General features: G+C 48.9%; 1 protein-coding gene and 1 long non-coding RNA gene across 3 annotated transcripts; both read right to left on the bottom strand.

Annotated features, from left to right (window-relative positions):
- On the bottom strand, positions 1-21055 carry SALL4 (spalt like transcription factor 4). Of its 2 annotated transcripts, none has more exons than XM_045444210.1 (4): positions 20720-21055; positions 6543-8885; positions 5156-5436; positions 1-2103 (listed from the first exon to the last, which is right to left on the bottom strand). In XM_045444210.1, exons 1-4 carry the CDS (start codon positions 20847-20849, stop codon positions 1684-1686), a joined length of 3174 nt encoding a protein of 1057 aa, XP_045300166.1. In that variant the 5' UTR covers positions 20850-21055; the 3' UTR covers positions 1-1683. The 2 variants fall into 2 exon arrangements, with proteins under 2 accessions (XP_045300166.1, XP_045300167.1); XM_045444211.1 differs by lacking the exon at positions 20720-21055 and adding an exon at positions 15632-15847.
- A 756-nt stretch (positions 21056-21811) lies between these two features.
- LOC123579621 lies at positions 21812-24888 on the bottom strand. Its single transcript, XR_006702854.1, has 2 exons — positions 24646-24888; positions 21812-22957 (listed from the first exon to the last, which is right to left on the bottom strand). It is a non-coding gene; the product is annotated as an uncharacterized LOC123579621 (long non-coding RNA).
- Between the last annotated feature and the right edge of the window lie 1807 nt (positions 24889-26695).

Here is a 26695-nt window from a genome sequence, read left to right as displayed (position 1 = left end):
AAAAAACATCCGAAATTTATTCTCCAACAACACAGACAGCATCAGCAGGTGAAACTACAGGGGTTTCTCCATAGATCATACATTCACAAGGCATTGTTTGCTTGACAGTAAGAAAGCCTCTGGTGTTCTCTGTAACAACATCCACTTCACAGTGTAGACAGGTACTAGTTATTGTGTCCCACTTACAATTCCAGGAAGAAAGGCACAGTGTGGCAAAAAAAAAAAAAAAAAATTTTTTTTTCTTTTTTTTTTGGATCCTAAAGTCAGGTGCAACAACACAAAGTTTTGATAACAGTCTTGATCTACTTTTCCACATAGAAGGAGACTTCTCCACTCAGAAATTAAGGTCTTTCTTTCTCCTTCCTTGTTAAACCATTAGAGCAATGCGCCCTCATTCGCTTCATATTACATATACAAACAGGGGGAGGGGGCGTTTACAACAAAGAACCATGAAGATATCTTAAATGTCCAGTCACTCCCACCATACATCAACTCAGGTTGAAGACAGGGCGTCAGAACACTTCAGCGGTCATAAAATAGGAAAATAGAGACTATGGCTACAAAAATAAAAATAAATGAGGTAGATAAATTAAAGCTTTCACACCCATGACTTGCCTGTTCGTAGCCTTCATGCAATACTCAAAAACAATCTTCACAATCACTTGGCATTTAAGTTGCACCAAGGACGTTTTTGTACAAATTAGTATGTGTACCTATAAGAAACATGCCCTTCCATGAGTTTCTTAAAGAATGGAAACCCCGTTCCACAGAGTAGGCACTGGCGAACCAAAATAAGTCACCTGAGGGTCCCTGCGAAGGCCACCTCTCCTGCTGGTTCAGGAAGGAGGCATTTGCAAAGCATAGGGAGTACATTGGCACTCTTGGGGTTCCAACTGAACTGTATTTAAATAAGCAGCAACACGCATTGACTCCCTAAGGACAAAAATCAGTCCATTCGAGGGCATTCTATTTAAGGTTCCAAGGTTGAAGGAATTTTGGAATTCGTTTGACAACCTTAGTTAAAAAGAAAAAAAAAAAAAGTACATTCAGGGGAAAAAAAACAAAAAACAAAGGATGGGTGCAGGGTTGGGGGTCATACAAAACAGGTCCCTAAACAGATGCCAGATCTTGTCCGTGTACCCGCATACAGGCAGTCACTGGGGAAGTATACAGCACCCCCCACAATTAGGCTAACAGTTGCCTTTTCCACTGTGGTTCAGTAAGTTCCAACTTGAAACAAGGGGATCGTCTTTGGAAATAGTTACTCTAGGTTGTACAAAGGTTTTATGTATACAGTTTGTCGCAAGTAACAAAGCTACTTTGCAAGACCCGCTTCTTTCCAAAATTAAAAAAAAAAAAAAAAAAAATTCTAGTCTGTTTTTGTTTTAGTATGCATTTTTTCTTTTTTAGTTTTTTTTTTGTTTTTCAATTTTTTCTTTTTTCGATTTTTCTTTTTTCAATTTTTTTTTTTTTTTTTTTTTTTTTTGCAAAGCAGCATAACATCTGATTGTAGGATTTGCCTGAGGTTGTGATCTCACACTGTAAACATCATTTGCACATCAGTAAGAAAACAAACAGGAGGGAATGGGATCTTTTAAAAAGGAGGGGGGAAAAAAAAAAGTGTAGTCGGGGAGGTCATTCTGCCTCTGCATTTCTCCCTCAACCAGGGATCCCTCCCGGAGCTTAGCTGACTGCAATCTTGTTTTCTTCCAGGAAGTGAGGGAACTGGTGTTTGGGGACACCGTCAGCAGCACCCGGTTTTTCCACTTCGGCACCGAGGGCAGACTGGGAGCCGTCCAACTTGGAGATAGTGGTGTTGTTCACAATGGAGCTAGCCCCCAGGGAAACTGGGAGCGTGGGGATGCCGCCACTCTGGATCACGGAGATTTCGTTGGTCTTCATGGCCAGACCTCCATTGAGCATGGTGGTGTACTGGTTCCACACGACGGGGTCCACGCTCACCGAAGGGGCCAGGATTTCCTTGGGAAACATCTCGGGAACTCTCTTCCCATCAGTTCCTAACAGAGCCATGGTGTTCTCGATGGCCAGCTTCCTCCCTCGGCGTGCAGAACTGTTGTTGGCTCCGTGCGTCATGTAGTGGACCTGTAGGAACAGGAACAGAGAGGTTCCCACCAAAACGGGGACTCGTCTTGGGGTGGGGGAGGGGAGGAAGCAGAGGATCGGGCAACAAGGGGCCCACATTCCCGCCTAGAGGCAAGTAAAGCCCAGCGAGGCAGGGCCACAGGCTCCCAATTCTGTCCCCATCCCACTGTTCCAGGGTGCACCTACAGGAACCCTTACTATGTGTCAGGCTCAAATACTAGGATACTATGTATCCTCTCAAGCGCTAGATTTAAAACTTGTGAATTACAAACCTACACAGTTGTGCAGAAGGTAACACACTTACACACGTGGAGTACAAATAAAATGGGGGGAAATCTAGGAGACCAGTAGGTTCCGTCCATGCCAATATCCTGGTTCTTATCGGTTACATCATAGTTTTCGCGAAATTCTACCACTGGGGGAACTGGGCAGAGCGTGTAAGGATCTGTGAATTCTCACTGCACGGGAGTCCACTGTTAACCTGAATAAAAAATGTGAGTTAACAAATAACTCTGGAACAGAACAGATGCTGCCCTGATGATGGCACGGACAGACCAGATACACAGGACGTCAATGATCCTCATCACTACTCCAGAGTAGTGAAAAGTCTGGCTTTTGAGTTTCTAGCTCCCTTTGAGCTTCTTCAAAAAGAGTCGGAAGAGGGGTGCCTGGGCCGCTCAGTCAGTTAAGCGTCAACTCTTGATTTCGGCTCAGGTCATGATCTCACAGTTTGTGGGTTCAAGCCCTACATCAGGCTCTGCGCTGACAGCTTGGAGCCTGCCTGGGATTCTCTCTCTCTGCTCCTTCCCCACTGTCTCTTTCTCTCTCTCAAAATAAATAAACTTAAAAAAAAAGAGTGGGGAGAATGTGATGGGCACTAGGTTTCTCAGGTACCCCGTTTCAGCTTTCCTGACATCCTGAGAAGTTATCTGGCCAAGTGGGCTCAGAAGTGACCTGCTCTTAATTGCTACGAGCTGTTAAGATGTTCCAGGCATAGTTCGAAACATTTAGCAACATAATTCATTTCATCTTTAGGAGCACTCTGAAGTTGTCACTACCATTAGTGAGTCATGGGAAACTGGGAAACTGAGGCACAAGGAGCCATCTGCCCAAAGCCACTTGTGCAGAGAGAAACAACAACAAAACGAAAACAAAAACAAACACAGCAGCTCCAGACCTTCCCTGGGCTGATCTCGGGGCCTGTGAAGTAATTTAAGCTTTCTGTTTCTAGAAGTTGGTATTAGAGATGAAGTTACTTCATGCTTCTTACCTAGTCGTTTTCACCAACTAAAAAATTAAAAGAATATAGCTTGGGGGCACCTGGCACCATCGACTTTGGCTCAGGTCATGATCTCACGGTCCGTGAGTTCGAGCCCCGCGTCGGGCTCTGTGAGGACAGTGCAGAACCACCCTTCCGACCCTCTTGCCTCCCCCTCTCTCCGCCCCTCCCCTGTTCGCACTCTCTCAAAAATAAACTTAAACAATAAATCAAAGAGGACAGCTTGCTTTTATAAGAAGTACGTTTCATTTTTTAAATGATATACGGTCTCCTTGGTCAACTCTTAAGTTTCAACCTTTATTTGAACCACAAAGAATTCAATTAGTCTACTCATCGGAGACAGGCAGAGATCCAGAGGCCCGGTTCCCACAAACCCCAGGTCCCCAGTTCTCATCCCTTGTGCTTACACAGGCCACGTTCAGGCCTCATGTGGGGGAGGTCTCCTTCCCAGCTCCCCAGGTAAACTCTTAGGTGGACTGTCCCTATTGATATCAGGCTCTTCTCCAGAAGGACCCAGCTGCTCAGTTTCGAAAGCACAGCGGATAACCTGAGGCCTTTTTTCTTTTTAACTGCACTGGCAATGGATCCTGTAAATGTTTAACTCCTGCTATTTATTTCAACCTAGCAGGCTAGGAAAACAAAACATACAGGGTGCTCATCAAGTCTGGATGGACACACAAACCCATAAATGATTTCTCCACACATTATACTATGTGACATTTATCACTGGTTTCCAGGCTAGATTTTACCTATCTACTCGATTATTGTTGAAAGAGGTCATGGTCTGCCCCAATATTGGAGGGAAAACAACCCTAAAGTATAACTACTTTTTACTAAGAGACAAGAGCATCTCTAATAGACCATGTGTCCTATTCCTAGACAGCATCCTTTGTAAAATGCATCACTATTCCTTGTGCCCTTAAGATTAGGAAAAAAAAAAAATTACCAATTTCAGGCACTGACCATAAGAAGCATCCCAATTTCAGACATGTTGTGATGTGAGAAAACATACTGTCTAATGAATTATTTCAAGAGCCAGCTGGGAGATAGGACTATACAGTATCCCATCTGGTCTTTTTTTTTTTTTTTTTTTTAATGGTTATTTATTTTTGAGAGAGAGACACAGAGCATGAGCGGGGGAGGGGCAGAGAGAGAGGGAGACACAGAATCCAAGGCAGGCTCCAGGCTCCGAGCTGTCGGCACAGAGCCTGACGCGAGGCTTGAACCCACGAACCGAGAGATCATGATTAAGTTGGACGCTCAACCGACTGAGCCACCCGGGCGCCCCAAGAATAGGTATTCTCTAATCCGATGGCCTTCAAACTTTTCAAAGGGGCGAAATCTGCTTTTACAATTGAAAAGATACAGAGAACTTGAGAAAAGAACAAAGCCCCCCCCCCACCCCCGAGTTGAACATTCTTATGATTTTGTCACAAGTTGCTAATCTCTTGTCTTTTTCTTTTTAATATTTTTTAAGGTTTATTCATTTTTGACGGAGCATGAGCAGGGGAGGGGCAGAGAGAGAGGGAGACACAGCATCCAAAGCAGGCTCCAGGCTCCGAGCTGTCGGCACAGAGCCCGACGCGGGGCTCAAACTCACGAACCATGAGATCACGACCCGAGCTAAAGTCGGACGCTTAACCGACTGAGCCACCGGGGCACCCCCATCCCATCTGGTCTTAATGGAAGAATTCATCACGAATGGGGGACACCAACAAAGCTGTGCTGGCCAACGCCTAGCCCCATCCCTGCGGAGAGCCTGAAGAAACTCACCTTCAGGTTGCCTTTGGTGGTAAAAGCGCGCCCACATATGTTACACACGAAAGGCTTCTCCCCAGTGTGAGTCCTCTCGTGAATCTGAAGGGCGCTCGCCGAGGAGAAGTTCTTCCCGCACCGTGCACAGCCGTGCTGTTTGGCCTGCCGGCGTGGCTGGGCCACCAGCAAAGGAGTCATGCCTGGGGACATGGTCGCAGGTCCAACAAACGCGCCAGGGACTTCGACTTTCACATAGGCTGGCTGGGCGCGGATAAATGTTGATGGCAGGCTGCTACGACCTAGTATCCAGAGAAAAGAAACCCCAGACCTTTATCATCCCGTACTCATTCCTTCTCAAACCAAAAAAGAGCTGTGATGACAACTGCCCATCGACAGCCAGGAAACGGCTTTCTGGAATCGTGTGCCTCAGAGGCGGCTTTTCCTCCTTAGCGTGTTGACCTGCTCGGGGAGCGACAACTCAAACGCTTCCGAAAAGTCACCACTGGGGCAGAGAGGTATGGACAGGAAACACCTGAAATTCAAGCTCCTGCATCAGATGTTTTTATCTTTAAAAGGGGCGCCTGGCTGGCTCAGTCGGTGGAGCACGCGACTCTTGGCCTCGGGGTCGGCAGTTCGAGCCCCACGTTGGGTGTAGAGAAACTACTACTTTTAAAAAAAAATTTTTTTTTTTTTTAACGTTTATTTATTTTTGAGACGGAGAGAGACAGAGCATGAACAGGGGAGGGGCAGAGAGAGAGGGAGACACAGAATCGGAAGCAGGCTCCAGGCTCTGAGCTGTCAGCACAGAGCCCGACGCGGGGCTCGAACTCACGGACCGTGAGATCATGACCGGAGCCGAAGTCGGACGCTTAACCGACCGAGCCACCCAGGCGCCCCGAGAGACTACTACTTAAAGACAAGTATTAACGACACCAACAGGTACCCCACGATTTACGTGTGCGTTTATAATGGGTTAGATTCTTTCTCTCCCTGTCAACATTTATTAACCTGTGGACCTTACATTAGGGAGCGGGACCTCAGAAGCAAGAACTAGGACTCATCTCGGTGGCCAAGAAGGCGTGCGCCCACTTTTGCACACATTCTCCTCCCGGAGCACTTCCTGAGGATTACCCAAGTGTCTCCCCGGGGCTCACACACACACACGGAAGTAAAGACCAACAAGCCTGCTGTCCATCCCCCGTGCGTGTTAACCACCGCAAAGAACACGATGTGAGTACTAGGACGGGGGAGTTATTATCTCCCTCTACCCAGAGAGGCTAACTGCCCTAACGAGGGAGAGCTGCTTTGCAAAGATCACACTGTCCGTTTGTGACGTTCGACCCGGGTTCCTGTGGGATGACCTCGTGCCCAAAATGGACCTAAGCGAAATCCAAAGCTCTATCACCTTCCATCTCAGCGCGGCTGTTCTCGGCGCTGTCTGCTTTGCCACCGGCATCGGGAGATCTGGACTTGATGCTTTCTGCCTGGCTGTTGGCGGGGGACAGCGCCTGGAAGGACGTGGTCTCCAGGACGTCCGGACTTCGGCTCTGGTACTCCTGGTCTCCCATCACCGAGGAGGACGAGTCGTTGGTCAAGCCGTCACTCTCCACCGAACCGTTTTCTCTGCTGCTTTGCCGCTGCAGGACGAGAGGAGCGGGACCCGCCTTCCCGGGGGCGTCTAGGGAAGCCGTCACGGCGAACCCCAGGGTGGGGGACGCGGCCTGCCCGCTGGGGAGGGGCAGCGGGACCTTCAAGGAGCTACCGGGGGCCTCCTGGGGGCCGAGCTCGTCGACGTCGATGCTTTCGATAAGATCGTCGTGACAGACGGCCCCCGCGCCGCCGTCTTCGCTGACCATCACTGGCTCGGGGCCCGCGAAGTCACAGGGATTCTCGGGCAGCGGCGTGTTGGGAATCTGGCCGCCCATGTGCATCCGGATGTGCTGCTGCAGCAGGACCGCGTTGGTGAACTTCTTCTGGCAGATGGGGCACGAATGCTGCGTCTTGGCGGACGTGTTGGTCCGGTGGACCCCGAGGTGCGTCTTCAGGTTGCCCTTGGTGGAGAAGGCCCGACCGCAGATCTTACACTGGAACGGCCTCTCCCCGGTGTGGGTGCGGTAATGCATCTTGAGGGAGCTCTGGCAGCTCAGGACCCGGTGGCAGATGAGACACTCGTTGGGCTCGGCGGTGGCCTTGTCGATGTTCTCCACCAGCTGCTGCAGCTTCAGGGTCTCCGACCCCGGCTCGGGTGTCCCGCTCCCTTGGAAGCCACCGACCCTGGGGGAACCGTGGTGTGGCCCCAGCCCGGAGAGCAGCAGGGAGCCATCCCCGCCCTCCGGAGAAGGCCCGGGCTGCGGGTCGCCGGGCGGGGGGCCGCCCGCGAGGTCCTTGGGGTTAGTCCCCGCACAGAGATTCTGAGGTAGCCCTGCACTGGGGGCCCCTGTCACGAGGACGGGTTTGCTGTCTAACGAGAGGCTCGACTCGTCTACGGGGACCGGTGCAGAGAGCGCATGGGGGATGCCGTTGCCCGCCACCGTTTTGTCGTGGAACTCGGCAAACAGCTGGGGGTTCGCCTTCACCTGGGGATGTCGATGAAAGTGCACCTTGAGGTTGCCCTTGGTGGTGAAGCGGTGGCCGCAGACAGAGCACACGAAGGGTCTCTCGCCGGTGTGCGAGCGCAGGTGGATCTGCAAGGAGCTATCGGTCCCAAAAACCTTGCTACAGTACTTACACTTGTGCTTGCCGAGGACGGCCTCGTCTTTGGGCTTGACCTCCACCGGGGACACGTTCGGGGGCTTCCCCTTCCCCTTCTTGGACGGGTCTAACGCCACGGTGGAGAAAGGGCTCGGGAAGAGCACAGAGCCGGGGGCCTGAGGTAGCAGGGCGCCGGGAAGGCGCGACACGACGTGGGGCAGGACCCTCGTCCCGTCCGGCTTCAGGGCGAAGGGCGCCAGCCCCTGGGACACGGAGCCGCTCGTGGCGGGGACGTGCGCGTGAGGTAGCTTGGCCTGTTTCAAGGCGTCCAGAGCCGGGCCCTGGCCTGCAGCTTTCTGGCTCAGCAAGGCCACGGCCGCAGACACCTGCTGGGACACGTGGCTGCCCAAGGTCTTGAGGGTGTCGGCCCCCGCCGCGCCGGAGTGGAGGGCGTGGGAGGCCCACGTGTTCACCTGAACGCGGATCTGCTCCGTGAGCTGGATCTGCTGCAGCTGCTGCTGTTGGAGGCACAGGATCTGCTCGAGGACCCACGGGATGCTGCTGGCGCCGGGCACGGGGGCCGGCGGCGCCTCGACGCTCCGCTGGTTCACGGCCACCCTGGTGCCCCGCAGGGCCTGGAGGGTGACGTTGGTGCTGGCCACCTTGCCTTTGGGCAGACAGCTCACGTCCTGGGACGCGGGCGGCGGGGCCGTCTCAGTCTTCAAGAACACGACAGACTCGGCCCCCAGCTTCTCCTTCGTGTCCCCCGGGCCGCCGCCATCCTCCCCGGGACCGTCCTTACTGCTTGGACTGTGCAGCTGGTGGCCCAGCACCGCCCCGGAGAAGTCTTCTGAAGGCACCGGCCCCTCGCCGTCGTGCATGATGAGGACGGGGGGATTTTTAGTGCAACTTTTCTTATGTTCCAAGAACTCGGAGAGGCTGAAGAACTCTGCGCAGCATTTCTCGCAGACGTGAGTCTCCTCCCGACGAGGCCTCTTCCCTGACACCCCAGCCCTGCTGACGTCATTGCCACTCCCTGGGTGGTTCATTGGAGCACCTGGGACAAGAGAGAAAAAGCTAAGAATTCTGCCCGAGAAACGAGGCGGGGTGACTTCCAGGGAAAAACCACAGCTCACAACACAGAGGCCTTGGCGACCTGGGTCCCGTCCCCACAGGCAGGCGAGTGTAAAAGGGAACTTATGCAGGGGGTTGAATTGTGATAACCACCCCCCCCCCCAAAAAAAAAATACGTCCCAGTCATTATACCCAATACCTGTGCACATGACCTGATTTGGAATAGGGTCTTTGCAGATGCAATTGGGGTGAGTCCCTAACCCAATGCCCGGGTGTCCTTAAAGAGATAGGGGAAAGAGGGGCGCCTGGGTGGCGCAGTCGGTTAAGCGTCCGACTTCAGCCAGGTCACGATCTCGCGGTCCGTGAGTTCGAGCCCCGCGTCAGGCTCCGGGCTGGTGGCTCAGAGCCTGGAGCCTGTTTCCGATTCTGTGTCTCCCTCTCTCTCTGCCCCTCTGTCTCTCTCTGTCCCAAAAATAAAAAATAAACGCTGAAAAAAAAAAAAAAAAAAAAAAAGAGATAGGGGAAAGAGACGAAACAGAATAAAAGCCACGTGAAAGACTTATGTGGCCCTAAGCCAGGATTGTGGGAAGCCATCAGAAGGTAGAAAGGAGGCCTGGAATGGCTTCTTCCTCAGAGTCTCCAGAAGGGACTGACCCCACTGATAGCTCAATGTCGGATGTCTAGCTTCCAGGAAGGTTAGACTAAATTTCTGTGTTTTGTTTTTGGGTATTTTTTTTTTTTAATTTTCTTTTAATGTTTACTTATTTTTGAGAGAGACAGAGCTCGAGATGGGCAGGGCAGAGAGAGAGGGAGACACAGAATCCGAAGCAGGCTCCAGGCTCCGAGCTGTCAGCACAGAGCCCGACACGGGGCTTGAACTCACCAGCTGAAGTCGGACGCTTAACTGCCCAAGCCGCCCAGGGGCCCCTAAATTTCTTTTGCTTTAAGCCATCCAATTTGTAGCAATTTGTTATGGCAACCTTAGGAAACTCACACAATTTATTATTAAAATAATCCCCTTAGAGCTCTGCACCCTACTCGGGGTCTGCCCGTAAAGGCAAGTGAATTTCATGCAGTCAACACAAATGACATTGGAGACCTGCTCAAATCACAGGTGCTCATCCCCATCCTGGGGCCACCGAAAGCGAAACTGCAGTAAATCACTCATTTAGTGTGACCAGTGCACCTCCCCACTTCCAAGATGCCAACAACGACCGCAGTGCCTAATTCACCGAAAATATGGAGACAGCACACTGTCTAAACAGTACATTTAGACGAGGAAGGCCAAGCAGATATTCCCAGAAATGCTTTCATGTTCAAGGAAGGCATGACGATAGATAAAGACTTCAACGACCTCACAGATAATGAGAAGCCCCAGAATGGGAAGAGGGGAGGGGAACGAAGGGTTTCACGCCTCTCCCTGAACTTGCAACTTCTACTACTGTTATATACCCGGAATTACATGCATAGGATCAATTCTGGACAGTTACATTCCTAAAAAGGATTGGCCTGTGGATTTCCTTGTGTGTGTGTGTGTGTGTGCATATTTCTTTTGTAATTAGGCACTATTCCCTTCGGGGTTAATGATAGCCTGCACATTCAAATGCCCATCTTGGGGGCGCCTGGGTGGCTTAGTCAGTTAAGCATCCCACTCCCGCTCAGGTTGTAATCTCACGGTTCATGAGTTCGAGCCCCATGTTGAGCTCTGTGCTGACAGCTCGGAGCCTGGAGCCTGCTTCGGATTCTGTCTCCCTCGCTCTCTGCCCTTCCCCCGCTCACGCTGTCTGTATCTTTCAAAAATAAATAAAAATATTAAAAAATAAATAAAGCGCCCATCTTGAGACTGCTTTATCTGGATGCCTGGGTCCTGAGAGTAAACTACTCGCTCTCATTTCCTGGCTATCCTAGTCTACGTATACCCCCCCTCCCCCAACTAATTAGTCACAGAGGCAGTATACCTCGGAGCCAGCCAACTCTAGGCATACAGATCTAAATCACACAAATAATTGCACAAATATACAAAGATCCATATAAGTAGGGATTTTTTTTTAAAGCAACGTTTACAGCAGCAGAAGTAAATTTTGATTCACTCATAGACCAAAAACTGCATTAACTTCTGTACGCTCTGACATGGAGACAGAAGCTAGGTGAAAGAAACAGGCTGCAGAACAGTATGTGAAACGTGACCATTTTTGTTGAAAACCTGTTTCAAATGTACCGATGTGTGAAGGAAAGGCCAAGAAAGACACACATTACTTTTAAATTTGTTAATGTTTATTTATTTTTGACAGTGAGAGAGACAGAGCATGAGCAGGGGAGGGGCAGAGAGAGGGAGACACAGAATCGGAAGCAGGCTCCAGGCTCTGAGCTGTCAGCACAGAGCCCGACGCGGGGCTCGAACTCACGGACTGTGAGATCATGACCTGAGCCGAAGTCGGATGCTCAACCGACTGAGCCACCCAGGAGCCCCGATACACATTACTTTTAAATAAATTGTTGCTTCTTTTTTTTAATTAAAAAAAATTTTTTTTAATGTTTATTTATTGTTGACAGAGAGACAGTACATGAGCAGGGGAGGGCAGAGAGAGAGGGAATCAGAATTTGAAGCAGGTTCCAGAGCCCGACTCAGTTTGAGCCCGGCTCAAACTCACGATCATGACCTGAGCTAATGCCAAACAGCTTAACCTACTGAGCCACCCAGGTGCCCCGTTCAATTCCTGTTGCTTAAAGCAAACTAATTTATTTTGCTTCTCAACTCCTTGGGTGATTACACTCCCTAAAACCATGGGGTTTTGACAGGAGGCCCACAATATGAAACAGGAGTTCATCTTGAAAAAGTTTATTTCTCTTTTAAAATTTATGTAAGGTAGCCTCATCTTTATGAATTTTAGACCCAGTAATAGGAAGTTTTGCAAGGTGTGTATGGGTTGGGGGGGGCCAGGGAGAAAGAGCCAACCGCCATAAACAGGTCTGGCCAGGGAAGGGAAATCAGGTTAGGGCTGATCCAGCAGCATTCGCCTGTAAACAGGTGTGATATGGTAGCCTTCCCCCCTCAGAATTTGCCTGAAACATGCATAATCATGACACCCTCATAAGGTAGATGTGTCTGGGTTAAGTGAAGCGATTACTTTAACAAATGAGTCAAGTACCCACTAATGTGCCTGGGGCACCACCCTGGATGGGATGTGGGGAAAGTGCAGACGTAGCAGGTGTTCAGGGAACATTAGTTTCTCCATATTTATCTCTAATGGCTCAAATGGTTAGCAGGGCAACTAGGTCTGTGGGAGAACAAGACGTAGAAAAATGGCCATCTAAAGCCTAAGTCACTAACAGTTCCCGCTCCCTACTGTGTGCAAGGCAGGGGAGAGTCGCGAATGAGGCTTATGTCCTGCACTACAGTTCGGGCTAGGGACCTCTAGGTGCCCCATATGTATATCACACAAGCCTATTAAATACTGGCCCCGTTTACAGATGAAAATAGTCATAAATAGCTTTTGAGCACTTACTGTGTGCCAGGCAGAATTCTTTTTTTTATTTTTTAAAACTTTTAAAAAAATGTTTTAATTTATTTTTGAGACAGAGCACAAGCAGGGGAGGGCAGAGGGAGAGGGAGACCCAGAATCCGAAGCAGGCTCCAGGCTCCGAGCTGTCAGCGCAGAGGCCAACGTGGGGCTCGAACTCACGAACCGGGAGATCATGACCTGGGCTAAAGTTGGATGCTCAACCCACGGAGCCACCCAGGAGCCTCATAATTCTGTTTTTCAAGTTTATTTTGTAAGACACACAGAGAGAAAGAGAGAGCGAGAGCGAGCGAGCAAGCAAGAGCATGGGAGGGGCAGAGAGACAGGGAGAGCAAATCCCAAGCAGGCTCCGGGCTGTCAACGCAAAGACCGACTTAGGGCTCCCTGAGCCACCCTGGTGCCCCATCTAGGTGTGATTCTAAACAGCGTATACATTATTAACAACTCTATGAGGTAGGGGCTATTCTATGTAACAGAGGGGGAAACTGAGGCACAGGAGACCTTGATTTGCCCAAAGTAATACATTTGATAAACTGCAGGGCCAATATTAAAACCCAGGCACGCAGCGCCCAGATCCTCCCTCGTTCCTACACTTCCTACCATAATATGTTTCTTCTGTTGAGACTGCAACTCTATTTCCTCTCAAAGACCCCCTAGGGAGGACAGAAAAGCCTGAGGGTCAGGTTGGCAAGAGGGAAAGGAGACTAGGACACATGCTGCCATCCTTCCACCCCCCCCACCTCCCCCCTCCGAAGCCACTTTAAAAGTTAGGACACAATGTATAGGGCGGCTGGATCGGTCTATTAAGTGTCTTGACTTCGGCTCAGGTCAAGATCTTGCAGCAGTTTGAGCCCTGCGTCTGGCTCTGTGCTGACAGCTGGGAGCTGGGAGCCAGGATCCCGCTTAGGATTCTTGGTCTCCTTCTCTCTGTCTGTCTGTCTCTCTCTCCCCCTGCCCCTCCCCTGCTCACGCTCTGTCTCACTCTCAAAAATACACATTAAAAACAATTAAAATAAATCAATAAATAAAAATAAATTAAGTTAGGACACAAGATACTCCTGCTACGTCCAGGTGGAGCCCAACAGGTACCTCCTTCCTTACAGCCCTAATACTGTTTCCCCATCAGTCACAGCCCAAGAATCAAGTTAAAAATATTTGGAAACACGCGCGCGCGCGCGCACACACACACACACACACACACACACACACACGTCAATTCCCAGAATACAGTATCTATCTCCACACTTTCCTAAGACTTGAAATGAGGTGTTTGTGAGGATGTTAAGCGGCACTCTTAAAAGCAATCCTGGCAATTATGTGTCAAGAACTTGAAAAAGAACTTTTTAAAAAGTTTCTCTTGGCGGGAAATACGCGGTGATAGGTGTGTACATATGGACAGCTCCTCCAGAACTCTGGGCTACATCATGTTAGCATGAATCTTGGTGAGGAATTTACTCTGTATAACACAAGGATACATTTCTCATATTAACAAACAGCAAAAACAAAAACAGACGCACCCTGGTCAGGCAGTAAGGTTCTGGTTAAATAAACCAGGGTACAGAAAGAAAAAGGCAGGGGGCACTTGGTCCCTACAAAAATAAAAGCATATCTATGTTATATGTGCTGCTTCAGGACAAATGCCTGAGACTGATTTCAAGGGGAGGAAAAACAGGTAGAGGATGGGATGTGTATCTATGTGTGGTCTCATCCAGGTTTGTGGGTAGAGATATAAATTTGTACCTGGAAATTTTCTGAAAAGAAACTGAGGCTGCTTTCTAGGTCTTAAGAGTATGGGCCTGAAGATTGAGGGTAGAAGAGAAAAATGTTCAATATATGCTTTCATACTATGCTTTTAAATTAGCATGTTCCTGGGGTGCCTGGGTGGCTCGGTTGGCTGAGCGTCTGACTTCAGCTCAGGTCATGATCTCGCGGTTCGTGGGTTCAAGCCCTGGGTTGGGCTCCGTGCTGACAGCTCAGAACCTGGAACCTGCTTCGGATTCTGTGTCTCCCTGTCTCTCTGCCCCTCCCCCGCTCATGCTCTGTCTCTCTCTCTCTCTCTCTCTCTCTCTCTCTCTGTCAAAAATAAACATTAAAAAAAAATTTTAAGATAGGGGGCGCCTGGGTGGCTCAGTCAGTTAAGTGTCCGACTTTGGCTCAGGTCGCGATCTCACGGTTCTGGAGTTTGAGCCCTGCGTCGGGCTCTGTGCTGACCGCTCGGAGCCTGGAGCCTGCTTTAGATTCTGGGTCTCCCTCTCTCTCTGCCCCTCCCCACCTCACACTGTCTCTCTCTCTCAAAAATGAATAAACATTAAAAAAAATTTTTTTTTAATTAGCACGTCCTACCCTTGGACTCAAACAATTCTAACTCCTGGAAATTCCCAATAAAGCCCACGCGAGAACGCCCACTCCACTTTGCAAAAGAAAACGACCACCACCTTCCACAAACAACAAAATACACGCATCTCAACTGCATCTTTGCAGCCACATAAACAAGCATCCTTGTGCCCAGTTCGCAGATGTGGAAACTGAGGCACGAGCAGACATCATTAGGTGGCCCAGGGGAACATACTAACCAGAAGACGATGACCAGGGATTGGATTCTTAAATACTATTTACAAGGGCACTAAACTTAGTGGTGTCATTTATTTCTCAAACCTTCATTCCATCCTTCTATGGAGGCTTCTAAAGCTTCTTTCCTAATCATGGCTCCCCCCGCCCATTAAATTTTAATGCCACAAATATACTGTATGTATTTATGCACCATGGGCCTTCCGAAGGCCACAAACCACTGTAATCACATTTTCTGCCCCCCCCCCCCCCTGGGGACAATATTCCCTCACTGAAAACAGGTTGTAAACCAGCATTCTTAAACTGGAGTCCATGAGGGGCGCCTGGGTGGCTCAGGCGGTTAAGCGTCCGACTTCGGCTCAGGTCATGATCTGGCGGTTTGAGTTCGAGCCCCACATCTGGCTCTGTGCTGACAGCTCAGAGCCTGGAGCCTGCTTCGGATTCCGTATCTCCTTCTATCTCTGTCTCTCCCCCACTTGCGCTCTGTCTCTCTCAGTCTCTCAAAAATAAATAAATGTAAAAAAGAAAAAACTTAACTGGAGTCCATGAAATTAGGTAAGGGAAAAAAATGAGATCTTTATTTTCACTAATCCGAACTAAAATTTAACATCTCTTTCCATTATAAATGTAGAAAACATACCTCAGTGGTATTTGCAGAACCTGTAACTTCACCATCAACAGAAAACAGGTATTTTCCTATGATATTAATGCTGTTGCAGGACTGAAAATTCTGGTAGTTACCTGACCAGCTGTGCTAATCTTACTTAATGTGTTCATAAGGAAGCACATGTTATGACATCACAAATGTTTGTGAGTACTCTATTTCCAGGTAGTTTCCTTGGTATTTCTAGGCCCTTTATTTTTTGCAGTGAAATACATTCTGTTGAGAAGGGGTCTACGGCACAAAAAAGGTTAAGCCCCCCCCCCACCAAGGAGCTAACTGTTTCCAAGAGTGATTTACAGCCTGAATACCAGCTTGCCTTCACTGTATACACAGGCTGGCCTCCTCTGTAGCGTCCATGCATTACCAGCAACATCCCACTTGGGTCTTAAAACAGCAGCTCTGAATGCATGTGCAGTAAAAAGTGCTTCCACATCCAGACCACCACCGGCAAATAACCGAATCCGTATTCGCCAGAGCGTTAAGAGGGCTCGGTTATGAACAACTGCTGGGTATGCGCGCGTTAACCCTTCCCAAAAGGAAAAAAGCAAAGTTCAGAGAGATTACCCAGCAACTAGTTCTTCCATCCCCCCCCCACCCCCACTCCGAATTTTAGGAATGTTATCTCTCAGCATCTAGTTATCCAATAAGTTGGAAGAATGCAGTAAACCCAGCAGGGGTCCTAGATTCAATCACTGCCAAATGGATAGAAAATACTCTTACTATTGTATAGGAGAAAAGCTCATCTACTAGAAGCCAATCACATTCTGCAGACTTGAAAATGCTTCAAAAATAAAACCTCCATAATCTTGAGCAAAGCATTAGGACTCAAGCTTATCTTTTTCCCCCATTCCTATATTAAAAGAACCACAATGAGTAGATTATCTGAAGTATACACTATCTTCCACCCTCCCCCACCCACAGGATAATTGCTCACCAAAAAACAAAAGGAAATGGAGACGTTCTTTGAACCAGTTGAAAGTGCCCGTTTACCAGTTTAGTTTTACATCTCAATTCAGCAATCGGAGAGAAACGCTTCAGTAACACGGCTTTAATTCAATTCATAGTTGGCAAATTAGAGCTATAATTAAGTTCTACTTGATCAAGAGCTAAAAACTTGTTCCCAACAGTCTTGGATCAAAATTCAGGGGCTCTGCTGAAAAGGGAAAAAAAAAACAGTCAAAGAACCAAAGAAGGCTATAATCGCTGGTAAAGCGTCTGAGTTTGGCTGTTTACATGAAGAGATATGTCCCCTTTTCCCTCAACTGGAGCTCATCTTTTAGGCAAACTTGTAAAACTCCATGCAGGCAGGGGCTTTTATTGTCCCCTTCCACAGAGCCCCTCCAGAACAAAGACTGACCTAGACGTGAAATTCATTTGGGAGAAGAAAAAAAAAGGACGGTGGCGACTGGAGATGTGCAGCTTGTCTGGATTCAGTCTTTTAAAATGGTTCGGATGCTTTCTCTCAAGAATCACAAGTACAACAGGTTAAGGGCTGATGAAAAGGAGAACTTGCTGACCTCTTCCCATCATTTTTCCAGGGCAAGAAGGCCCAGAGCGTGAGATGCAAACGCTGCTTTATTTCGAACTCTCTTCCCAAGGATCCCTTAATCTAAAGTCCAAAAAGGCACATCTCAAACATTAAACACTCATCGTGGCTTCCTCATCAAAGGGACTGATAGAAAACCCCATCCCATCACCAACCCGAGTCAGACCATGATAAAACAGTCCCTTGGATTCCGAGCATGGCTAAAACCCACCGTGAGCATGCCATTTCAACTGGGAGCTGTTTACTCAAAACGAGTAAAAATGAGAATTACAGATAATGTACTTGAGGTCCCCAGCCTGGTAGGCGGCAGACTCTCAATTAGCTCGTACCCATCTTGACACGGTAAGTAAATACAATGGAAAACATGGTTATTTTGAACAAAACTAATTACTCATCACATTCCCAGCACACAGTTGGGTCTTTGTAGTTGAAATTATCTGAACAGGATTCTTTACCTCCACTGTAGAGAGGGAAGAAAAAAAATCCAAAAGCTCAGAGAAACCGAGCAGTTCTCAAGGTTACACAGCTGAAAGCTATACCCGACAGGAATGCACATCTCTAAAACCTTACCAAAAACCTAACTTCATTTAAAAAGAGGTGAAGTGTTAAGCCCATCTTCTGTCTCCCAAGATGGCTCCCCAACTCTTCACCCATGAGGAAGCTAGCAGAGGCTTAAATGACCAAGTCCCGACTGGTGCAATGTTACTTTTAACGGAACAAAAGGGGCTGCGGGCAAGTTGGAGCCCCTTTATCGCAAACTCGGATCCAAGCACAGAAAGTCGGCCTGCAACACGCAAGCTGCTATCAACGAGATTTCCCTCTCTCCCGCAATTAAAATAGGAACTCCCAAGTGCCCTCTCCTCCGAGTCATTACAGCCAGGGGTAGGCCCTTGTTTGAAAGTTGGGGATCTTAATCGTTGGTGGTTGTAATCCAGTTTAGCACAAAGGGCATTCGAAATTCTTTTGAGAAAATGCTAATTTTCCCGTATGTAGCGCGGAGTCCCCTGCCCACCTGCAGATTTTTTAATCTAATTGATCGCCAAGCTCCATTTTCCTCCCTCTAGAACTGCGTTCTTTACAAGTGGATCTCCAATTGGTCTTGCAAAACAGGACCGGCCCAATCTGTTTTTAATTATACCTATCTATGTGTCTATTTATATATATATACAGATCTGTCTATACAGATCTATACAGACACGCGTATCTGTATGGTTACACATCCATAATACACAGATAGGTACATACATCCAGGCTGCTCAAATGCAAAATGCAGCCATTAAAAAGTACTGCTTGGGGACACTACCTCCTGTCCCACGCTGGCAACCGGAGCCTCTGCAAACACAATCTAGGATCTCGAGGAATTCTTTTCAAGAATTCCAAAGACTCGGCAAAGAAGGCCAGGTACAGCCAGGGATCGCGCTAGCCACCGGCTCAAGTCCCCGGGGGCGCCCGTCCTTTGGCCCAGCCCAGGGCTCTGCATCTCCACCCCCAACCCATCCCACCCATCAGGTGTGAGCCGGTACCTGCGAGGGGACCCGCCTCTCAGCAAAGCGTGCTGCTCCAAGCCGGGCCTCCAGGGGGCGCCCGCGCGCAACTCGGCGGTCCGCTCCAACCCAGCGATCAATAGCGAACCCACCCCCTCCCAAATCGTGGAGATAGCGCACAGCCAGGCCAGAGATCCTAAGCCCAGCTCGGGTTAACTGATTGCAAACTCCAACCAGGGTTCATTTAAGAAGCTACCCTGTAACAAGCTCCCCCCCAAAGGTGCCAAACAACTCGAAAAGCACCACTTGCATGCGCCCACGAAAAATGAAGGGGGTAGGAGAATGGGGAGGTCAGAGCAGAACCAGGGGAGGGGTCAGAGCCCGGGGCTCGCCCCTCCTCTTGGGAGGAAGCGGGCGGGCGGAGGGTTAACCCTTTTGTTCCAGGTGGGCCAGGCGACGAGCCTCTCCATGCTCCCCCCCCCCACAGCACCCCCCACCCGAGGCACAAAGAAGAGTCCATCCTCCTGGGACCTCGGGTGCGCGCAGCCCTGACCATCAGACGCCCCGAAAACGCACAGCCTCCCCTGGTGAAGCCGATCTCTTTAATTTGCCCTGGAAAAATGTTATTTGCGGGAAAAAAGGGGTTTACATTCACCTATTACAAACTTGGGAAACGTTATTACATTCCCTTCCCGGAAAAAAAAAAAAAGAGAAGGTGGCCAATTCCTTCCCATCGGAATTGTGGCTCAGAGCGTCTGGGCGTGCAGCACTCACCCCCATCAGCGGCTGAGAAATTAGAAAGCAGGCGGGGAGCAGAAGGGAAGCGACCCACAAGGCCCAAGAGGAGGTTTACGACGCCCCCTCCCCCACGCGTACGCTAGAAACTTATCAGGCGACAATTTGGCGGGCCAGGACGGAGGGGCGATAGTGGGAAATCGACTCGCTCCTACAACCGCCTCGGTTAAGTGACTAGGAGGAGGGGAGTCTGCCCGGCCGCTCCCGGCGGGGCTGGGGTCCCGAACGCCTCCCGACCCCGGAGACGCTCGCCGCGGAAGCGCGGGGCGGGTCAGCCCCGGGAGCTCGCCCTGGCCGCGACCGCCCAGTCCTGGCCCGACCTCTCCCCTCTGGCCCCTGGGGCGCGCTTCTGGAAAGCCGGGCGCCCCAGAAAAGCCCTGCAAAACGCCAGGCGGGTGCACCCCAGAGGGGCGGCCGCGCGCCCGCGACCCCGGCCCCTGGGGGCCTGCACCCCTCCCGCTCGCCGCGGTTATTTTTAGGAAGTCGGAAATCAAAGATGGCTGGAGGTCAGGCCCCGAAAGGTTAGGGCGAAGATCCGCAGGCGGCAAAGCCCAGGGAGAAAAAGCCAAAACCCTCAATAAATTCTGAAAAGGGGCAATACCGCGCCCTCCTCCCCCACCTCCTCGGGCCCTCCAGTCCCCTCCACGGAGCGGGTGGCTCGCACCCCAGCTCCGGAAGGTGGGGAGAGGTCGCGCCCCCTCCCCCCGCTGGGCCCGGGAGGGGCGCGTGCAACAGATCGCCGTCCCCCCGGGGGGTCTTCTAGGGGTGTGCCCCTTCTCCAGCCTCCTAGAAAAGCCCCCAAGGGGTGAAGGAAAAGGTGGGGACCCTCGGGGTCTTTCTTTTAAAAGCGGCGCCCGAGAGGGAGGGAACCTAAGTTACAAGTGGGGGGGGGGAGGTTACTACTAGCGAGGGGAGTGGAACCAATTAAGAGAGGGGCTAGGAACGAGAAGGGAACCTTTCAGGAATAAAAGGGACAAGAGGGGGTGGGGGGGGGTCAATCTTACAAGAGGAGCCGGACCTGGGGGTGAAACTTACACGAGAGGGACGCGGTAAAAGTGTAAAATGAACAAGGGCGGGGGTGGGGGGGGATGAGGGTGACTTCTCTAGGACCGAGCCCCCAGATCTTGGTTCCAGAATCTGCGCTAGCAGCCGCTGGCTCCCCGAAGCTCGCGCCTTGGAGGGTCCCACGAACGTCCGGGAAACTGCACGCCCCCGGTGCGCGCCCCCAGCCCCACTCACCCGGCTCCCCCGTCGCCGGCGCCGCTGGGGCCGCATCTGCAAACTCCGCGGCCGGCCGCTGCGGCAGCTGCTCGCCCTGGTCCTCCTCGGAGTTGATGTGCTGGGGTTTCGCCTGCTTGCGCCTCGACATGGTGCGAGCATCGGGCCGCCTGGAGAGCCGCGGTAATTTGCCCACTCCGCCACAAATTCCTGGAGTTAGGAAATTTACCCCCCTTCGGCCAGAACGCGCATGTCCCAGTAATTATTATTATCAATAATGCATTGCGATTTATCATGAGCCCTGACAGCTGATTGGCCTGGGTCCAAGACCTCAGAGATCATTTAAATAAGCCCTCATTGATCAGGGAGGGGCGAGGCATTCTGGGCTTTGTAGTCCGGCCCTACAGGCGACAAAGGCGTGTTCATCTGGGGAGGGCAACTAATTAGCATCCGGGCTCAGATTGGCTAGGTCGTGCACGAAATCGGAGGGGGACCCGTCCTCGCCCCCGCTCTCTGAGTCCTTGGAGAGAAGAATGAAAATAATTGTGTGCTTATTAAAAACTAGGAGCTTCCGTAAAAGTTTTGGAACGAGCGTGTTTGGCAGTGGGCTCCAGAAATTACTTTTGTAAGGCTGATATCCGCGCAAGCCCAGGTCGGAAGGGCTTTTCGGTGGAATAGTTTGGCTCGATTTTTACATCTACCAAAAGAAGTCACAAACAAAAAAACTGAGATAGGACCCCTGTCTCCTTAGATCTTATTTTTGATTGAAATGTTTACATTGAATTTCGAGATGCCTGAAGGATGATGGAAAGGGTGTTTTATTCAACCTTACCAATCCATCTCACCCCTTAAAGTGGCCTTGGACTTTCCAGATTTCAGATCATTTATTTCCTTTAAATACTAAATAATAGCACCCCCTCCCCCCCCCCATTCATATTCACAAGGATTCGTTTGTTGTTGCAGTGCGACCTTGATTTTTGCTTTGGGGGTTTATTTTTACTCTAAAATGACTGGATACTAAATACAGACAAGGCAGATTCAAGGCGAGTATAGTCAGAGATAATATCAAAACAGCAAGCAATTGCATTTTTTCCCCCCCGCAAGCCATAAATGTCTGATAACATCATATTTTATTACGGAGACAATGTTCTTAACATCTCCCACGAAATAGCAATGAGTCCTGTCAGAGTAACTGGTTATGGGTAATCTTAACCATTGTTGAAATTTTTTGCATGGCTTCATTATGGAAAAGGGATTTAGTTCAAAGCGATTGGAACATCCTGACCCGGACGCCTGGCACTTTCTAAAACTGCGTGTGCATATTACATGCACATATATCGATACAGTAAATAAGTATTTAATTCCACCACCTTGTGCAATGTAAATGCTCAGTAAGCGTTGAGCCAAGATGAAATGTGCAGCCTTCTGAGTCTTGGATTGGTGTTTCCATATGATGCCTCTGGGCCTGAGTCTTTATTTGGCATTTGCTTCATTGTAAGAGACTGTGCAACTGTAAACCACCCACATTTGTGCCTTACATTTTCTCGATTAGTTATATATCAAGTTCCCAGCTTGTAAGAGTTTCTTGTAAGCTCATCAGAAACACAAGCCCAGAATGCTGGGCTCATAAATACATTCACCTGGGTGTTTGGACATCCCAAGGCAGAAAATAAATCAGTTTGATCATCTTTTTGATATTCATGGCCGTCAATAAAGACTTACTGAAGGAAGGTTAACCTCCAGTTTTTGAATCTGTTTGCAAATGTTTTGCATTGTTTTATGTAAGTCCCCTAAAGCAAAAAAGATAGAATTAACAGTCAATGGCCAAAGTTGGGAAGGTAAGAATTTGGCTTAATAATACATAGAAGCCATTTAGAATTCTCATACTGAGTAAAAAGGCCAATTAACACCTGCCTTGCTGACTAATTTACTTGATTCCCAACACCTTTTCTGTTTAACATAGCGTGGTGGGACATGTAAATGACAAGCCTAAATGAGTGTACAATAGGTTTACAGCTCAAGCCATGTTAGTGGCTTAAGAAAAACTTCATTAAAGATACGGTTGCTTATATTTAGTTATTTTAGTTGATGATCGTTTCATCATTTCTACTTAGAACGAGGTCATACAACTGTGCCTCTTGTGTCTCCAAGTGGTGATGATAACAATTATTGTTTGAGCCCCGGGTGTATGCCTCAGACTCGCTAAATGCACACTCCTTTGTTTTGTCTTCCCAGGGAGGTCAGCATTGCTTTGTCCATCTGGAAAATGAGGAAACTGAGGCTCAGAGATGTCAGGTGACTTAAATAGGAAGTGTCTGAGCTGGGGGTCAATCCCTAGACCCAGCTCCAAAATTATTCTTATATCCCCACACCAGTCATGCATCCGAAGCTGAATATAGACGAGATGATTGAACAAGAAAAAAATGGTGGTAAAAGAAAACATGTGAAGTGAAGCATGTCCTGAAAATCCCAGGATCTGTAGAAGTAAATTCCACAGGTAAAATCCAGGAGAGATTCTCCTCAAACGGAAACCTTCCGTGAACGCCGTGTCAAGAAAAGAAAGACGCAGTACACGTTTTGAATCTGCCTCCAATGGTGAGCTGCATCGAAGGGCCAGGGGCAGAAGGTAAAGCCACCAGAGCAGAGCAGAGAGAGGGTAAATGCAGACAGCAGGACTATGGGCAACTCCCTCATCAAAGGTAATTTTTCTGATTATTTAATACTCCTTAAACAACCAAAAGACCTGGGTGGGACCAGAGTTAGGAAAAAAACAAAACAAAACAAAACAAAAAACGATTGAGGCCCCCCCGTTGACTCTGTTGAGTGTCCAACTCTTGATTTAGGCTTAGGTCATGATCTCAGGGTTGTGGGATCGAGCCCCAAGTGGGGGTCTGTGCTGAGTGTGGAGCCTGCTTGAGATTCTCTCTCTCTCTCTCTCTCTCTCTCCCTCCCTCCCTCAGCTCCTCTCCCCCACTCTTGCTCTCTCTCAAAATAAAATAAATCTTAAAAAAAAAAAAAAGATCAAAGCAAGAGATATTAAGCTTTCGTTAGGTGACTGGGTTTATATAATCCAATCATTCTCACTGTTTGCCCCAGGCAGAAATTGTTGGGAAATTATTGTTTTTACTGCTTCTGTATTTATTTATTTATGTACTTAGAGAATGAGAGATCATGTGGGGGTGGCGGCTGGGGGACAGAAAGAGAGGGAGAGAGAGACTCCCAAGCAGGCTTCTCGCTATCGGCATAGAGCCTGACGTGGAGCTCAATCCCACGAAGCCAATCGTGAGATCATGACCTGAGCCAAAATCAAGTGCCGGATGCTTAACCGACTGAGCCCCCCAGGTGCCCCGGGAAATTCATTTCTTGTTCTATCTTTCAAGAAGACACTCTATGAAAACCGAGGCTTTACTGTCAATGAGAATCTTCGGGATACATAACCCTATGGCATCCTCATTAAAATCCTTTTTTTTTTTTTTTTTTTTTTTTTCAACGTTTATTTATTATTTTTTGGGACAGAGAGAGACAGAGCATGAACGGGGGAGGGGCAGAGAGAGAGGGAGACACAGAATCGGAAACAGGCTCCAGGCTCTGAGCCATCAGCCCAGAGCCCGACGCGGGGCTCGAACTCACGGACCGCGAGATCGTGACCTGGCTGAAGTCGGACGCTTAACCGACTGCGCCACCCAGGCGCCCCTAAAATCCTTTTTTATTCCTGCTTCAAGATGGGAAAACAAGCTCAGAGCGACAAGTATAAGCCGGATGTGTGAATGCTATGACTGTCCAGTTAAAGGGTGTAGGTCCCTGTTGCACTCAGCGCATCTACCCTGTTCTGCAAAACTTCCCCGTCTGCTTCACCCGGCCCTCCCTTACTAAGCGTCCCGTCTCAGTGCAGAGTTCCCTGCCTACCACCCACCTTTCCTCATCCAAATCGGGTCTCAACTACTTACCTTCTAATTCTTTCATAGCATGGTTCAAAATGTATGATTATAGATTTCATCGTATATCTGTCTGTTGCTTGTTTTTTCCACAGTGCAAGCCATGACATTAAGGCAGACCCCTTCACCACCGAGTTCCTGGCGCTTAGCCATGGCAATGGAACACAGAAGTCACAATAAGTGATAATGAATGAATCCGTCAATGGCCAATGACTCTGCAGGCCAGAATATCAAAATAAAGTATTAAAAGGTAATTCCTGTTGGTGAGAATGTAAATTAGGACAGCTACCGTGTAAAACAGTATGGCGGTTCCTCAAAAAATCAAACACGGGGGGCGCCTGGGTGGCTCAGTCGGTTGAGCGTCCCACTTCAGCTCAGGTCACGATCTCGCGGTCCGTGAGTTCGAGCCCCGCGTCGGGCTCGGGGCTGATGGCTCAGAGCCTGGAGCCTGTTTCCGATTCTGTGTCTCCCTCTCTCTCTGCCCCTCCCCCGTTCATGCTCTGTCTCTCTCTGTCTCAAAAATAAATAAACATTAAAAAAAATAATAAAAAAAAAAAAAAACCAAACACGGAATTACCATATGACGTTGCATTTCCAGTTGTGGGTATGTGCCCAAAAGAACCAAAAACCAGGGACGTGAAGAGATCTTTGTACGCCTATGTTGATAACAGCATTATTCACAGTAGCTAAAAGGCGGAAGCCACCCAAGGGTTGATCAACAGATGAATGGATAAGTAAAATGTGGTGTATACATACAAAGAAATATTATCCAGCCTTAAAAATGAAAGAAATTCTGACACATGCTCCAACATGGGTGAACCTCGGAGACATCATACTACAGGAAATAAGCTGGTCACAAAAAGACAAATACCATTTGATTCCACTTATATGAGGTACTTAGTGGGGGGGAGGGGGAGGATGGAGAGTTAGTTGGTTAATGGGTACGGAGTTTCAGTTTTGCAAGACGGAGACAGATCTGGAGATTGCACAGCAATGTGAATGTTCTTAATACCACTGAGCAGTGCACCTAAAGACGGTGAAGATAGTAAATTTTACCATCTTTAGGTTAAAGAATTTTATTTTGTTTTCTCACAGTTGGGGGAAAAAGGCAATTGCAAAGTGATGGCTGCCCAATTGTAGTGCTTTATTACAAAGTATCAAACTTCCAATGGGTGGGTTTTATGACATGTAAAGCATACCTAATAGAAGCTGTTTGGAAGAAGGCGATTAGATAGTTGGTTATCCCTATAATTGAAAGGGCCATAAGTATGGCGCTGGTTTTTTCCTATGTGGGATTCCCAGCATCGCAAGCTTGAAAAGGCTGAAGTGGCAAGGCTGGTGTGTCCATAAATCATGATCTACGACTGCAAAAGTATGCCCCTTTGGGTCTCTAATTATTCGTGCCAGGAAACGGCCATGTGGACCGGCATGGTCACCCCAGCTGCTTTAATTTGGGAAATGCAAGGTTTGGATTCCGTAAGTATTCTCAGCATGGATCAGCCTCTTGGAGGCAGCCGACTTTCATCGATTTGATATCTGCCTGCCTCCTGGAGGGCTTTATTTCTGGAAGGAACTCTTCAAATTCTGGAGATTTAGAAGTCGAGCTAAAATCGCTTAAGAAATCATGCTTGTAATTCACCGCGAGTGCTTTATGATGGGGCCACATGTCCACTTTTCTGAGTGTCCTGGCCCGGAGCCCCTCCGTTGGGATGATTTATGGTTGCAAAGTCTGGCTAATTGCAATAATCACCACTTAACTAATGATAGTCCCCCTCCCTCGTTTTGATATCTCTCTGCTTGTTGCCATTTTATCAATCCCAAATTGGTATCGAACAATTTCCTGCTCTAATGAGCCTTCCTAGTTGCTGCTAATATATGGAAGCCTGTACATGTACATGCAAAAAGAAAAGGAAAAAGTATTAATACTCCAGAGGGTTCGTTAAAGCAGGAATGAAATGCAGCAAGGAGAATTGCTCCTGCAGATTCTTCCGTTGAAGAGTGGATCTGACGGCCACTTATGTGCCTCAGCCACTTGACTAGCTCACTCCAGTCCAGGCATGCA

Source organism: Leopardus geoffroyi, chromosome A3 (genome assembly GCF_018350155.1).
Source record: "Leopardus geoffroyi isolate Oge1 chromosome A3, O.geoffroyi_Oge1_pat1.0, whole genome shotgun sequence".
Lineage (NCBI taxonomy): Eukaryota > Metazoa > Chordata > Mammalia > Carnivora > Felidae > Leopardus > Leopardus geoffroyi.
The sequence above is the reverse complement of the archived record's forward strand: the minus strand, read 5'-3'. Positions and strand labels throughout refer to the sequence as shown.

Excerpts from the sequence above, each read along its gene's own strand:
- SALL4 (XM_045444210.1), bottom strand. The coding sequence starts at position 20,849 with ATGTCGAGGCGCAAGCAGGCGAAACCCCAGCACATCAACTCCGAGGAG. Across the intron at positions 8,886-20,719 it reads GCCGGCGACGGGGGAGCCGG|GTGCTCCAATGAACCACCCA; the intron begins GTGAGTGGGGCT and ends CTCTTGTCCCAG. Across the intron at positions 2,104-5,155 it reads CCACCAAAGGCAACCTGAAG|GTCCACTACATGACGCACGG; the intron begins GTGAGTTTCTTC and ends CTGTTCCTACAG.